Raw genomic sequence first — 16,619 nt, 5'->3', positions numbered from 1 at the left:
GATGCTTTGAACAATATGCTATAAGATAAATCATTGGAGGAATAATCTTTTTGCTATCTCTTCTATGAGGTGGACAAACTGAAAGCTAATTACTAGCTCAAGGTCAACCATGAAGACGGCGTAAGATCCATTGGTTGAAAATTAGTGTGTAGTGGTATAAATGGGCTCAATTCACAACCTTGCCGGGCCAACCCGTCGTCGTCAGCCAACAATCGAAGAGAAGATCCCTTTCTTGGGCCACAAGATGATAAAACGACCTTTCTTGGACCAGAAGTCGCGCACGCCGCCCTCAGAATTTCCATTCCATTTCTGCACAATTTTTTACCTCCTTCGCTCCTCCCCAACCCCAACCCTCCCCTTTCCGTTACTCTTCTCCACCGCCCCGCTCCGGAGCCCCACGCCATGCTGACCCCGCGCGTCCTCAGGCTCTCGCTGCTCCGCCGCCTCCGCGCGGCCGCCGAGCTTGCTCCGCCGTTCCGGCCCCGGTGCACCTCTCTATTCTCTCTCGTGGTTATCGATCGCGTGGTGTTGTTTTTGCGGCTGTGCCTGCGCGCGCCAAGTGTTTGCGCTAATGCCGCACCGGGCGGCGCCGCCCCGCGATGGCGTCCTCGGTTGCTGGAGGTTTTTGTCTGGGTATAATCGGATTGGTAGGCTGGGGTGTATTGGAGTGGGGGGGGGGGGGGGGTGAGATTCGTCTTCGTTTGAGTTCCATGGAGCGGAGTGGTGAGGATTTCGGGAGTGACGCGGTTGCGTTTCATGGGAGTAAATCGAGGCAACGAGTAGCTCGAAATATAGATGCTAAGCATTCTACTGGTGCGAGTAGCCACAGCGTGTTTGTGTATGCACCCTGTGCACTTCATGGCCAGATCGCTACTTGCAACATTATGCTGAATGTGCTGTAGTCTGGGGCCTGCAGTACTAGTGTTTGATGCCAGGATTTTATCAGTATGGTATTACATTCCCTAAATTTGCTTGAAACTGGGCTGTCCAGGATCTGTTGATTCTTAGAGGTAAATGTGATGCATGTATCTTTTTTATGCCTCTGACGACCATCAGTGGATCTACACAGTACGGCTATAAACTCATATCATGTACTCAAAGAACAGTACCCAATTCATTTTTAGTTAATCAGACAAATTATAGTTGTCTCACTATCCCTCATGTATTGCTGAACTTGGATTTAGTGCTGCAGCTGATCGTCCAGAGCATCAATGTAATGCTTGAATGTATTAAGTGTGATCTGTAAATGGTTATGATGGCTAAAGGGTGCGTGTTTTAGTAGAGAGTTTGCTTTTTGCTTGAGTTGTTGAAATTTTTCTGCTTCTGCAGGGTGCTCCCTGCACGGGGTTACCAATCGAGAGGTTATTCTAGTAGTGGAAGCTCCAAGTATGACAGGCCAATGAGACAGTTTTCCGAACAGAATGAATCAAGTCCCCAGCCATTGATATACTACATTGCTGTATGTTGTTTCTACGGGTTGCATCGTCTTCTTATTTTTCCATACTGTATTTAATTGTGAGGTTATCTACACTTCCGTTTCATGTCAAATCATTTTCATGAGATTTTTAAAAAAACATGTCTTGGACATGTGCACTGCAATTCAATCTGAATGAATCTTTAAAAGCATTCTGTATAATGGTGTGTACCCTATGGGTGCTGTATTCTCTTCTACATAAATGAAATGGCAGCGCTCCTGCCTTTGTGCTTTTAAAAGGAAGCTCTCTTTATCCAAACTTTTTTAACTGAGAACTTCATCAGGATTTCTGTGTCAGAATTGTTCTTATGCAAATGTTGGTTTTACAGCCATCAGCTCTGCTATGTTTTGCTGGACTAGCTGCTTTTGTTCATTACAACGATGAGAGGCGTGCAGTTCCCTTAGGTACTCAGGATTTTCGAACACTGCAGTTTTATATGCTATTTGGATGTTAGATATTTCAATGCTATTTTATGTTTGTTAGACTTGATGATATGACAATAGTTCTTTCAGTTGAAATTCTCTGTTGTGCAATACAGATATCATTTCTTTATACTCTGACATCATTTGGAACTTCTTGATGATGAGTTAGTGTGCTCTCAACACTTACTATGTTATGGATACTGTTAGCTCCATTCTACAAATTATCGTGTATTTTACTATTGCTATTGCTGGGATGATCTTTCTTGAAGAGAAATAGTAGAAATTGCATGACATCAATTTTTTTTGTGCGTAGTAACTTTGCTTAAACAAGTGGTTCACATAAATTCTTTAGTATTGTAATAAAATGTGGTCACTATTTCCGTCTTACATTTTACCTTGTGATATTTCAGCTAAAGGAGGAGCACAGACTAGTGTTCCCAAAAGGTGTACTACCAATAGACCTGCAATAGGAGGACCATTTAAGCTATATGATACAGAAAACAATGTGGTGACTGAATCAAAGCTTCGAGGAAACTGGACTCTGATGTACTTTGGCTATACATCATGCCCAGATGTGGGGCCAGCAGAAGTTCAGAAGATAGCTGACGTCATTAAGCTGTTAGGTGTCTTGCTATATGCCACATCCTTCTTACGCATTTAGTGATGAGCAGGCTATATAATTGCATGCCTCTAATCAAGTATGCACTCTGCAAGGGTTTATGTGCATGTTTAGTTTATCACGTTTGTATGTTGAAATTAGAAAGTCACTTTATCCAAGTTGGCTACATCAGATATCCTCAATTTATTCAGTTTCTCTGTAACCTATCTCGGCTCTTACCAATTATCTATGATCTTTTGCTGAAAAATAACTCCTAGCTAGGTCTTTCATACTATGCTTACCCAGTCTTGGCTTCTGTTAGTTATCATTAATTTTTTGATCTACTCTGCCAGCTGGTTTAGAATATTTGTGGTAATTTATATTTTGCTTGCAATGAATTAAGTTGTCTTGGCTCAGCTATAGGCACTATTGATTTGTCATCTTCACAATTTGTGCCTTTTTTTTTTTGTTTACTAGAGTCGAAGTATGGTATCAAGATTACACCACTCTTTATCACAATTGATCCTCAACGTGATTCACCTGCTCAGCTTAAGGCATACCTAAGTGGTAAGTTACTCTGTGGGATTGGGATTTGAACATTCAAATTTTGAGTCAGGTCTGCAAGTGATAATTCGTGTCTCGTTTTAAATGCAGAGTTTGACCCGAGAATAGTAGGACTAACAGGTCCCATCAGTGCAGTAAGACAGATTGCACAGGAATACCGTGTTTTCTTTAAAAGGGTGGAGGAAGTTGGTCAGGATTATCTTGTAGAAAGCTCCCATAACATGTAAGTGCACATGGAGATGAGTTGTGCACATTGCCATGCTGATATTGTTTCCAGAAATTGACTATCTGAAGTTACAGGTACTTGCTAGATCCATGCTTGGAGACAGTAAGATGCTTTGGAGTCGAGTATGAGGCATCAGATCTTGCTGAGGCGATAACAATGGAGGTCAAGAAAGCATCTGCTTCATCAACGAATTAGTCTTGCGGTATTACCACTTGACATTCATTTGTTTTGTTGATTGTACTTGTGTAACTAAAGCAGAGATAGACCTGTTTATACATTTGGCAACCTTTTCCTTTCTTCAAGTAAACAATTAGCTGAATTGTTAATACTTGATAGTAGTTTTTTGAAGCTATACTTTTTTAGTGCCTTTTGAAGTGAAAATATGCCTTTCCATCTGATAGTGAATTGGTAATAGGAAATCCATTCCCTACTATAAACATCAGATCAACAAACAAAAATCCAATATGTTAGTTATTCCATTTGTTTCATTGGCAGCATTATTGTCGCCTTTGTACACTCTAGCGTCCAAATTGTTCGATATCCCTTTTATTTTCATCTTGCAGACAGGCACACACTGAAGAGTTCCTTTTGTTTATATTTTGACCAAATAACCCATCCTGCAAAACTCTGTTCTTATTGTCTCTTTCTTTTGGGTAATGATTTAGTCTTGATCACACTTCCTGTGGATCTCCATGCTATTTCTTGTTCTGTATGGATTTAAACATGTCATGCATAGCAAATTTAATTTTCCGTGTTAGTCTGGCTCATCGTAATTTACAGTTGGCCACTTAACCTGCTAACACAACTTTGCTATAGCTAATTCTGCAGGGCCCAACATGGCAGTATCAGCAGTCCCTCTAATCTTTGCTTCAAAGCATCTCCTCGCCCTCACGAAAGGGGTCACGGTGGACCTTCCATTCAGCTTCGCCTTGATTCACAACCAATGCAAGCTCCCATTTCTCCCGCTTGATGTCTAAGATCTGAGCTCAACTGTACAGAATGGCACTCTTTTATGCGATGAAGTCTCATCCGAGTTACAAATCACTTGCAACTACAATTTTGTGACCGGCGGATGATCTCACAGTACACCGCGCATTGATCTGCTGCCCTGGACGTGGCAAATGACCTGCTGCTTGCAGGTTCTGTAGCAAGGTTCATGAACCGGCTTCTTTATTCTTCCCTTTGGACGCTGAACAGGTAAACGATGCGAGGCTTTACAGCGCTGTCCATGTTATGTCATGTGTAGAGTAGAGATCTATCTCATCGGAGAACAACTGTGAACCCACGCTTTTGGTTCGTGCCCGGATTAGCTTTTTCTCCACGGGACGGGACGGAATGCCACCTTGCTTTCCCCTTTGCCCTTTTGCAGGTACTCGATCCGTGCATCGTGTGTCTGCCCCCGGCGAGACAGCGTCCACCTGCCGCCATTATGCCTGCCCAAGCCCGATCATTTCATATTCGTGTTCGTGCTAGGGCACTAGGTGTTGACATCTTGTGAGAGCCCTTTTTTCGGTCTAGACACTGGAGCGACTAGAATCAGGCCTGTAGCGCAGTAGTAGTAGTTCTAGCACGTTTAGTACTCTGCTCGTGCGTTTGGTACAAACTGAGCGTGATCTAGCGACTAGTGGTGTTGCTTTGCTTGTTAATTATCATGTGATGGCTTGCTGATTGTGAATCTGGTGACTAGTCCTCTGCTTTGCTTGTTAATTACCCGTTGCACGTTGGGGTGGTTAAAGTACGGTTCACATTGCCCTTGGAGCCCGTGCGGACAGGCTGGCTCCGCAGGCCTGCAGCATCCAACAATCTAGTATTCTTCTTGGCAGAGTCTTTTTACTTCTGTCGTTGCTGCGTAAAACAATCTAGTATTCGTTGTCGTCGCAGAGCCTGCGCTCTGTTTGTGCTGCCTGGAATTGGCAGGTCTGGACGGCATCGATGCCACGCAGAGCACGTAGCGTCAGACTGCTGCCAAATGGAGAGGTCAGGGCATACACGCTTACGTATTGTGGCGTCGGTTTCTAAATTTAAAATGAAATTCTTGACGCGCAGGAGTGGTTGGCATGATTGAGATCTGAGAGACGAGACTTTGTTCGGAACAAGAATTCCCCGTGGTTTCAGAGGATCTCGGCGCGAAATGCACGGGATTCACTTGAATTTCATATCAAGTTACTATTGCGAATCGTTCTAAGATCATGTCAACATTCACTTCGCACGAGTTTATACATGTTCCAACACATACTCCGGTGATGCGATCTATCTATACAACAAGCTCCGCGTCCTCGCCGGCGTCGACGCGCGGCGCGTGGTGGCGCACCGGCGGTCACCTCTTCCAGCTCCGGCTCCTCGCGAGCGGGTCCATGCCGCCGACGATCCACGTCTCCTTGGCGATGTCCAGTGACAGCTTCAGGAATCCGGGCGCCGTGCTCATGAACACCAGCTCCTCCTCGCCCTCCTCTGTTTCACCGTCTCCCAGCGCAGCGTCCGCGGTCTCCTTCTCTTGCTCGACGTCGCCGGGCAGCAGCCCGCTGGTCCCTCTCCTGGACATGGACAGTCCCTTCGCCGGCGCCGAGCGGCACCGCATGAGGAGCAGCGCGTTGGGCGGCGGCGCCGAGGGCGCGTTCGCGCTCTCGTCCGTCTCCTCGCTCTGCGGCTGCTGCCCCTCGTCGTCGTCTTCTTCGTCGCGCTCCTCTTCGTCCCCGCCGCAGTCTTGCTCCAGGGGCTCCTGGCCGCCTTCCAGCACCATGAGCCACTTGGAGAACACGCTCGCCGCGGCGCTCCCGCTGGCGCCGCTGTGCTCGCCTCCGCGTTCCTCGGCGTCGCCGTCGTCTTCGTCGGAGTCAGTGGTGGAGTCCACCGCCGCGCCGTGGAGGGACCCGAAGCAGCGCGCCTTGTGCCGCAGGCCCCGGAGGGCGCCGCCGAGGAACGGCAGCGCGTCCCGCCTGATGCCGAGGGTCTCGAGCCACCCCACCTTCTTCCGCCGCCCGTGCAGCCGCTCGATCTCCTCCACCACGGTCAGCCAGCTCCTGGCGCCGTCCTTACCATGCTTCGTCGCCGCCGCCGAGCCCGGCTTCACCTTCTTGGGCCGGCCGACCTTGATCTGGCCGACGCACGTGACCTTGGGGGACTGCGGCTCCTCCTCGTCCTCCGCCCTCTGCTTCGCCTTCGACCCCCGGAACATCGGGCTACTCCCGCGCGCTTTCCCGCCACCCGCGGCAGCGCTCGCCCCCGGCAGCTGGAGCTGGCGGCGGCGCGCCGCGGCGGCCTTGTCCATGGTGGTCCGGGACGGGCTGCAGATGGGCTTGGGCATCAGCGCCAGGTGCTGCCGCGCGGGGAAGCAGACCAGCAGGTCCGTCGGGGCCGTGCCGCCCTTCCCGCCTCCTCCCACCGCCACCGCCTTCTTCATTGCCGCGATCGGCTCCTCAGGCGGCGGGCGGCGGCAGCACGAGCGCTGTGAGATGGAGCGTGGAGGAGCAGCGGCGGAGGCTTCAGGGAAAGCGAGGGAGGGTGCGGAGGAGGCGCTTTAAAAGACAGCGCGCGGACGGGCAGCATTGCGGTCGCTTTTGCTCGGCTGCTCCTACTGCAGGCAGCCACTCTGTCTGTCAGCTCAGTGATGCTCAATGCTCATGACCCTTTTTGGCATCGATGCATCGTTTTCGGTTGCCGCTTTCTCTGTTTGACGTGCCTTCAGTTCTCTCTGCCCGCAGGAATTTTAGGACGGCCTGCATTTCCTCGAGAGAGCGACAGGCAACCAGAGAACATACGGAGACAGTGATACATCCATCAAACCTGCAGCTTTTGTCTCTCTTGCTGTCCTGCATGGTTTCATACTTTCATTCCATGGGTAATGGGTTGCAAATTGGACCATTTCATTTGGGAAAAAGAAATGTTATCTGAGATAGGCTTGACTTGATGTTGTTGATTCATGTTAGTGTACTTGCGAATTTACAGCGTAATTTCGGTACATCGGTGTACTTTTTTTTTTGCGGGTACATTGGTGTACTGTTGCGGCACACAAAATTTGTGGACCAAGCTAAGTTAGCTAAAACATTGTGACGGAATGTTACGAGAAAGAGTGGATATGAAGTCGAGGCATAACATAAATGCGGGTAGAAGTAGAACCAAGGAAGACTAGGTCTTTTCGCACCTGCATGCTTCTTTTTTGATTGGGGTCTTTTTGGAACCTAAGTGTGTAGTATGCCTGGATTATCCAAGTTTTAGAAACAAGGAAATTTAAAATGAAGCAAACGGGGCCGGCCTCCTTTTATCTTTAGCGGCTATTGCGTTCTTACCTCTATTTTAATCACGAATTGTGATTTTTACCCTCATTTTTCCAACAATTGTGAATTTGCCCCTTATTTTTGAAAACAAAGAGAGAGTTGACCCCTACTCAGCACTTAACGTTGTGAAATGAGCTGGTAAAAGACGAGTTTACCCATGCGAATTTGCCCCTACTTTTATAAATACTTTGTGATTTTATCCCTATTTTAGCATTAAACATATGGACAACATCTTATCATATTTATGAAAATAATCTGAGAATAATCTTGTCAACTAAAATCAACAAAACTAAAACTAAAGAATAATAAAAATTCTAAGAAACATATAGATAGCATCATGACATAACTTGGATGTATAAAAGTCCAGAACACATGCATAGCTACATAAGATCCATCATAGGTGTAGCAAAAGCAATAGTACAACACAATCCTCATATGATTTTGTCTCAATAGAGTCGGTGTCCAACTCATGCCACAAAGTTATGTACTGCTTTGAGCCCTACATGTAATGTTCGGCAATGAAATCAACTAATTGCAGCACACCATAGTCATGTATGTCAACAATTTGAGTTGGCAATGTCTTGCCCTGCATCCATGACTTTTGTCCCCCATCACAAACTGAAAAATGATCGTACTCTAACAACAAGATTCATTTGTCTATGATTTGGCCTACAAATCACAGCAGTGAATATGCATTAGCTCAACCGCCCTAAAGATCGAAGTTAATTCATCCTACAAATCGATTTGAACGAAATCTAGCATCCAATACCACAGGAACAAAGAAATTTACCTAGAATTTTCCTCAATGTTGGAGAAATCCATGACAAGCTGGCTAAGCAGACTGTCCCCGTGCGTCTGCCGCGCCTCGGCGGCCTCCACCACTCCCTGGTTGGGCCCGCGCGCCGCCGCTTCCTAGCCGGGTCACGTGCCGGTGCCGGCGCCTCTGGCGGCCGGGTCAAGCGCATGTCGCCGGTGCCCCTAGTCAGGTCGAGCGCTTGCCACCGGCCCCCCTGGAACCACCGCTTGGGTCGGGTTAGAGGAGAATAGGGGGAGAGAGAGAGGAGGTCGCGAGAGTGGTCTGGAGGGGGTAAAAGGATAAGGGGTATTGTTGTCTTTCCACACAATTATGAAGGGTTTTTCTTTTTTTGGAAAATCGTTTATTTCAGATCCCACTAACAAAGTTAAAAAGAGGGGCAAATAGAGCCTTCATTTTTAAAAAATAGGGATAAAATTATAAAGTTGCGGAAAGTAAGAGTAAAATCACAATTAGCGTTCAGAGTAGGGTAAGAACACCAATCCCCTTATCTTTATGTTTAGCCTTTAGCCTTTAAAGCTACAACTATGTTTACTTCTTCTCTCTTTTCTTAACTCTTGCTTTCGGTGCCTTGCCCGGTAGGATGTCATGCTGTACTTGCACCACTACAAGTTGCAGTATGGTTAGTTTCATGCATCACCTAATTGACCACCTAATCCACCGACCGATGGCCGTGAAACAACTATTCCTAGCATACCCTATAGTTTACTTTTTTTCTTTGCATTATGGCTTTATGTTACAACCGTACCCTTACAGGAAGGACCTTACTGCATTATGGTTATTGTATACTAATTTTCGGATTACTATGGTGTGGTAGCTTACCCAACTAATACACGGCTAAGTTCAGCATAAGAAGACTAAGGTGTTGAATTTGGGTTTCATGATCGAAATGTTGGGTTCTTTTTTTCATCTTTTCATGTTCTACTCTGTTTCAGTCTGGCAAATTTGAATTTTTTATTTGCAAGTCAAACTTTGTGACTATAAAATTTAGATTTAGTGGGCTACATCAACTTCAAACTTTTAATTGTACCCCCTTCACCCCTCTCTTACATTAATTTTTTTTTCCACCCGATGCAACTGCCCACACACTGCTCCGTCTATTGCCACTCCACCTCTAGCTACCTCCACGTACTCTCGTCATCAGCGGCCACAGCTAGCTAATGGATATCGTCCCCGGCCTTAGCCAATGTTATCTTCTACCACTATAGTTAGCAGTGCCCATGCCACCATCCTGTGGTACCTAGGAGCGAACCCATATTTACCCATGAGTGCACATGTCCCCAATCAAAATTTTAGATCTATGTTGATCAACAATTTTTCACCATATATAAGCTTCGTAAATTTTGAAATCTTTGAAGCATGCCCTCTCTCAAAGTTTGCCCTATGGCCGCTCCTGGCCCTACCTGCCATTAGCCGTTGTTGCTATTTGCTCATCTTCGCCAAACTCCTATAAAGCTGTCAATGTTAAAGGTAATCTCCACCCAAGTCCCAAACTCTAAGTCGCCTAACACATTTTGACTCAAAGATAAGCAATATGCAAACCTAGCTCCTGCTCCGTAGTAAATCTCGTTCCCCAAACCTCTAACTTTTGTTCTTTTTTTTTAAAAAAAACCTCTAACTTTTTTAATTTGATGGTTAAAAGATGAAACAATCTAGTCCATTTTACAAAGTAGATTCTAGCTTCTGCATTGTCACCTACTTTTCTCCTACTTAATTTTGCAGGATCTGCTGCTCCCCGTAATCACAAATAAGTGGCATTTTAGACACTGCCAGGGTCTTCAAAACACAACTTTTGACTATAGATTTCGAACGATATATTTACAAAATATAGAAGAGGCATACTTTACGATACTATATTTTAAGGCAAATGTGCTTGTATCGTTTTCAAATACACAAACTAACATAGAGTTGAAACGCTTGACTTAAAGAACCCTAAACACCACTTATTTGTAAATTGTAATTAGAGAAAGTATATTTACCCGCAAAAAGAAAAAGAGAAACTATATTTCAACAAACGAAACATGCACATTTCTTGAAATCATCACCCACACACAGAATTTGCTTTATATATAATACTCTGAGGTATCACCATGCCTTTGCATTTTTGGCGCATAAAATGATTTGGTAGCCCTTTGGTGTCCAGCCTGGTATATTATATATGGTAGACTCGCAACAGCAGTCAGGTTTGCTGATGCAACCACTGGTTTGTTGTTAGTGGTTAGGCAGTTAGCAAACCTTTTTCTTGCCACTACACAATTGTTAAGGTTTGTTGCTATAATGACAGTGCAAAGTACCTCGCCAATATATGTAGGCACTACTCCCTCCATTCTAATGGCAAAGTATATTTTGTTTTGCTAGGACAAGCTTTCTAACAAACAATTCCTCTATTATAACATATTATTTTTGTAACACAAATTATGTAATTGGATCCATATTCAATTTTGTTACTATAAGTATACTTTTGTATAACATAAATAAAATACTAATAAAATAATTTTTGGTCAACTTATTGTCCTAACGGAACAAAATACGCCTTGTAACCTTGGAGTGAATAGTTGGTACATGTGGAATTATTTGGAACCAATTAACTCAACACCATAAACAAGTGGACCTCTCTACAAATTACTACTTTATATTCGCCATCGCCTGAGAAATTAGCAACAATATTCCTCTCCAAAGAAGAAGAAATAAATCAGTAGCACAATTGAAGAGCCAGCTGACTCCGACTGGTTGTTGGCCCAAACTGATCATATAATTTGAATCTTACTATAAATAATTGGGCACCATCTTTTTTTTGAGCCTCCACCATTAATCCTCGCAATATGCTAGAAAAGGAAAGGGATCCTAAAAATTCTCAAAAAAAATCTGACTAACTATTTTGTATAATCTTTACACCAAGTCACGAGATCTAGATTACTTCTAAATTACTCACATCTTCCTTTATAAAAAGAATTACTCACTTCTGATGTAGTAAGTTACCCTCCCTTGCAATTATAAGAAAACCCTAAAGTACCCCTATATGTGTCTCTAAATTATTCACTTCTACCATTATTATTACTACATGAAAAGACTCACTCAAAGTGAAACCTCTTGGGCACTGAGATGTAGACTGAAAGGCATGTCTATAGCCAAGACCTAGAATATAGATTATTAAATAGAAGTCGAAAGGGAGGGTTTCTGGGTTTGGAATAAAAGATACAACACATGGTTAGGTTCATTACGAATTATAACATGTAAGATCAAAATTCCAAACTTTAGATTTATGAAGTCATGGCGGATGAGCTGCAACAAGATCTGGTATAGCGAAAGCTTATTAAGGTTTCAAATGAACACATGTCGTCAAACACACAGTTGTGCAATGCAAAGAGAAAATTACTATGAATCAAGATGGAAAACATATAGAATAGTTGGTAATCAAGTCCATAGCAATCAGATAAGGATTATAAACTACCTGAATGGGTATTATGCTAGAAAATCAACTAATGAAATAGAGCAAAGATAAGCATTTTTTTTGTTAGTTGTAGGCCCTAGATTTATCAATGAACTTTTCATAGTTATGTCTCTTAAAATTACTAGCTAGTGCTGGAACCGGGTTGATAGACTAGTAGTAGTTCCAATTGATGGAACACAGCCCTTTTGGTGAAGCATCATGCCTTAATTAACAACTATCATGCTTTCATGGAGAAAGATGTCACTAATGAACATCACTAACCCCTCCTCCAAAGAGTAAATAAATCAGAGTTAGTGGGGCTCCACTTGGAACCCACAAATCTGCCATAAGAATCCTTGAGGACCGATATTTTAGAAATTCTGGAGTCTGAAAGCGAAATGCTAATGCAGGAACTCCCAAAAGTTACGTTGGAAACAGCGGCGGCCTACCTCTTGGCTAGTCCTGAAGTACTTTGTTGGTGACATAAGTTAGGCCATACCATTTGTTATGCAGTTTGCATAGGTAAAAAATTAGCAGCATGATATGTAATCTGCGTCATCGTGTACGTGAACTGGAGTAGCCGCGAAGGTGGAACCTCAAAATCAAACCAGGTGTGATTACTGTGAACGGTGGTACCTTGCTGATACCCAGCTTGCCATGAAAGAGCAGAGTCTGGCTCATTGGCAACAGGTGACCGCAGCTTGGCGGCAATGGATCTAGCAACGTTCTTCGTCTTCAGTGTTATGAACCGGAAACTTTGTAGTGAGTGGTACTTGCGCTTAGTGTTGCTAGTTGTTACCCCATTTATCTGCACTTGAACCAAGCTACAATCTTGCAATCGGCGGCCGATCGATAGAAGGTTGGAATTGGCTCCTGACTTTCAGCCGCACAACATGAAATGGGCCGGCATGATTGTACAAAGTGGGCTCATATTGCTCCGTGTATATTGTTGCAAAGAAACAGCAGTATTCTGTTGCTTTGTCGAGGAAGAGCCGTAATGATTCTGACGATCATATTGCTTCTCTGCATCATAAGGTTGAGCTCGAGGCTCCGCATAGCCTGGTGGTAGCTCCTTTGATTTTGTTGGATGAAAAGTGGAGCAGGGAAACCGAAACAATTCTATTCTTTTCATTCAGATACACGAAAAGATTAGGAGCGGCTAGATCATTGATACTCCTTCCGTTTTCCGTTCTAAAAATATAGTTCGTTTTAACTTTTCTATATTCGTAGTATTTGCTATACATCTATATGCATATATATATATATATATATGTGCATACTAAAATTTATAAATTTAGAAAACTAAAACGATATTTTGGAACGGAGCAACTAGATCTGCATGCTGCGTCGGGTACGGGCGTGCGACGGCAGCGAGGCCGAGGTGCGGAGTGCCCCGGGACACTGGCGGAGCCAGTCATCGGCCAGCCTGGGCCGCGGCCCCCCCTTGCCCTTTGCAAATTTCTATAGATATAATAAGTATGAGCAGATTTAGCCCACAAACACACACACGTAGCAGCAGGGGACTGCACCAGATCGTGTCCAGATCAGATCGGCCCATGAAGTAAATAAGCAGCAGCAGGCCAGCAGGCCAAGTATCACGAGATCAGCCCATGAAGCAGATAACAAGCAAGCCAGGAAACAATAGCACCCACGCGGCGGGAGTCCAGAGAGGCAGAGACGTTTTGCCTTCCATTGCAAGCTTCGCTCTGGTCGGTTCCCAAAACGCAAGCAGCACGAGCGGCGAGGGCATACGTGGAGACGCCGCCAGAGAGGCCGAAGCGGCCAGGCGCAGACCGGATTTGGCAGCTTCACTCCATCCTCGGCTGAGTCGGCTCCTTCTTCATCGCATTTGGCAGCTGTATTCTGAATTGCTGATCTAATCCAGAGGCCAGAGCTACGAAGGTACAGATAGCAGTTTAATCTAAATTTTTCTCTACTCCATTTAGATTTTTAGGGTGCCTTGTTCAGTTCCCCTGTTTCAAATTAGTATGTTTTTCTGTAGATAACAATGCATATACAACAGAAAGGAATTAATTCATTTTTCAAAAGGAAAAGGGATGAATCAAACATTGAGAATGAGCAAGTGCAAGTCCAAGTGGAAGAGCCACCTCGTGATGCTGATCAATCTCCCCTTCCCCTGATTGAGGCCGAACATCATCATAGGCAAGAGGAACAGCAGCCTATTCCTGTTTTATTTCGCGGAATTGAGTTCTTAGAGAGGGACCCTGCATTGCGTCCACAAATATGGGAGTATCCAAGCAATCAACAGAATGAAGTTCAGCGAGCATATTTGAAGTTAGGTCCGATGCAACCAAAATTGAAGAATTATAAAGCTTTTGGTCCTCAGGGACATCAATGCCGTTTCCAATACCATTGGTTCAGTGAGTTTCCATCTTGGTTAGAATATTCAGAGAGTAGTGGCAAGGCATATTGTCTTCTTTGTTTTCTCTGCAGCAAAAATATAAAGAAAAGGGGTGGTTTTGATGCCTTCACAATACAGGGATTCAACAATTGGAAAAAAGTTCATGATAGAAAAAATTGTGCATTCTTGGTTCATATAGGATCTGATCCTTGCTCGGAACACAACAACTCAGCTAAGGAATGCCAAGCTTTGTTGAATAATCTGAATCATATAGATAATATTATGGAGGTAGCAAGTAATCAAGAGAGGGAAAAAAATCGTCTACGTTTGAGAACATCAATTGCTGTTGTTAAGTGGTTGACCTTTCAAGCTTGTTCTCTTAGAGCTCATGATGAGAAACTTGAATCAAAAAATAGAGGAAATTTTATTGAATTGATTAAACTTCTTGCAGAATTTAATCCTGAAATTGCTGCCGTTGTCTTGGAAAATGCTCCTCAATGTGCCAAGTACACGTCACCTGATATTCAAAAGGAAATTTTAAGTATTTTTGCATTGAAAATCAGGAAGCATATTCGTGAAGAAATTGGTGATCAAAAGTTCTCTATTATTGTAGATGAGACATGTGACATTTCAAAGCGAGAACAAATGGCAATTGTTCTGAGATTTGTTGATATTGATGGTGTTTTACAAGAAAGATTCTTTGACTTGGTACATGTGAGGAACACAAAAGCTCTAACGCTGAAAGCGGAGATATGCTATGTATTGTCTACCTATGGTTTTGATGTGCAGAACCTTCGAGGTCAAGGTTATGATGGTGCTAGTAATATGAGGGGGGAGTTGAATGGACTGCAAGCACTTGTTCTTAAAGAATGCCCTTATGCTTATTATGTCCATTGCTATGCACATCGTTTACAACTTGCTTTGGTTGCTGCAGCAAAGGATGTTGTTCCTGTTACTCAGTTTTTTCAGAAGTTACTCTTTATTGTGAACACAGTTGACTCGTCAGCAAAGCGGCATGATGAGCTTCATGATGCCCAAGTGGTTGAACTTGCACGGTTGTTGGCTGTTGATGAGCTTGAGACAGGTCAAGGGGCAAATCAAATCCGCTCACTAAAACGTCCAGGAGACACTAGGTGGGGTTCACACTTAGGTTCAATTTCGAGCCTTATGGACATGTTTAATCCAGTAAGTACAGTTTTGCAAAATTTAGCTGCTGACTCAACAGCTGGTACAAATCGTGCTGATGGGGATACTTCTTTCAACTACATGATATCTTTTGAGTTTGTATTTATTCTATGTCTCATGAGAGAAATATTGGAGATCACCGAACAACTTGGTCAAGCTCTCCAAAAGAAATCACAGGACATAGTAAATGCTATCCGTCTTGTGCAAACAACAAAAATTCTTCTTGAGAAAATGAGATCAGATGATGGTTGGGAAACTTTTATTTGCAAGGTTATGGAGTTCTGTGTGGACCATGATATTGATATCCCGAACATGGATGAAACATACATTTTACGTGGTGGCCGTGCTCGTCGTCAACCTAATCATTTTACCACAGATCATTTCTTTAGAGTGGAGGTATTTCGGGCAACACTTGATACTCAGTTGGCTGAACTAAATCTGAAGTTTAATGAGAAGGTGATTGGTCTTTTATCCATTTGTGTCACATTGGTTCCAAAAAATGGTTTTGCATCTTTCCAATCTAGTGAGATTTGTAAGATGGTTGAGAAGTACTATCCAGCTGATTTTAACCAACAAGAAATAATTGGATTGGAGTACCAATTAAACCATTTTGTTGTGGAGGCTTCTAGAAGTGATGACCTCAAAAGAATTGCAACTTTAGCCGAGCTTTGCAAATGTCTTGTTAACACAGGACGTCATAGAGTCTTCAACTTGGTTGATCGGTTACTTCGGTTGCTTGTCACTCTTCCGGTTTCAACTGCTACTGCTGAGCGTGCTTTTTCTACCTTGAAGATCATTAAAACAAGGCTACGCAACAGAATGGAAGATGACTTTCTCGCTAATAGCATGCTAGTGAATATAGAAGCTGAAATTCTTGGGGACTACAATTATGAAGACATAATTCATGATTTTATTGATGTGAAGAAACGAAAAGTACACTTTTGAAGTTTATGTACTGCCAACTTAAAGTAAGTTCGATCTTTTGAACACTCTTTATGTATTGCTGAACAATAGTAAGCTTAATAAATATAGTGATTGTGGTTCTTGTAGCTCTATTTCTTTGCGAACTTTCTCTGTGCTCATTGTCATTGGCCCCTGCTGTTGTCTGTGTCTGGCTCCGCCACTGCCCCGGGAGATGATGAAAATGAAGGATGAAAACGCGTTGTTTGTTGCGTTGGGCTATAATTTCTTTTGGTTTTGGCATGCTTGTGTTGGGCTTTGAGCCCAATGCGTCGTGGGAAGTGGGCTTTGCGAGGCGAGTTTGGGTTG

At 43.7% G+C, this 16,619-nt stretch overlaps 3 protein-coding genes across 3 annotated transcripts; 2 read left to right on the top strand and 1 right to left on the bottom strand.

Annotated features, from left to right (window-relative positions):
* The first annotated feature begins 284 nt into the window (after nucleotides 1-284).
* Nucleotides 285-4,502, top strand: LOC112879380 (protein SCO1 homolog 2, mitochondrial). The gene is made up of 8 exons (XM_025943619.1): nucleotides 285-485; nucleotides 1,330-1,459; nucleotides 1,804-1,879; nucleotides 2,308-2,520; nucleotides 2,973-3,062; nucleotides 3,150-3,282; nucleotides 3,360-3,487; nucleotides 4,102-4,502. Exons 1-7 carry the CDS (start codon nucleotides 403-405, stop codon nucleotides 3,478-3,480), a joined length of 846 nt encoding a protein of 281 aa, XP_025799404.1. The 5' UTR covers nucleotides 285-402; the 3' UTR covers nucleotides 3,481-3,487; nucleotides 4,102-4,502.
* Nucleotides 4,503-5,426: 924 nt separating this feature from the next.
* Nucleotides 5,427-6,787, bottom strand: LOC112882777. The gene has a single exon (XM_025947924.1). It carries the CDS (start codon nucleotides 6,683-6,685, stop codon nucleotides 5,603-5,605), a length of 1,083 nt encoding a protein of 360 aa, XP_025803709.1. The 5' UTR covers nucleotides 6,686-6,787; the 3' UTR covers nucleotides 5,427-5,602.
* An 8,023-nt stretch (nucleotides 6,788-14,810) lies between these two features.
* Nucleotides 14,811-16,295, top strand: LOC112881059 (zinc finger MYM-type protein 1-like). Its single transcript, XM_025945768.1, has one exon. The coding sequence runs from the start codon at nucleotides 14,811-14,813 to the stop codon at nucleotides 16,293-16,295; it is 1,485 nt and encodes a 494-aa protein (XP_025801553.1).
* Nucleotides 16,296-16,619: the final 324 nt, after the last annotated feature.

The sequence above is a fragment of the Panicum hallii genome, chromosome 2 (genome assembly GCF_002211085.1).
Source record: "Panicum hallii strain FIL2 chromosome 2, PHallii_v3.1, whole genome shotgun sequence".
Lineage (NCBI taxonomy): Eukaryota > Viridiplantae > Streptophyta > Magnoliopsida > Poales > Poaceae > Panicum > Panicum hallii.
This window is presented reverse-complemented; position numbering and strand designations above follow the sequence as displayed.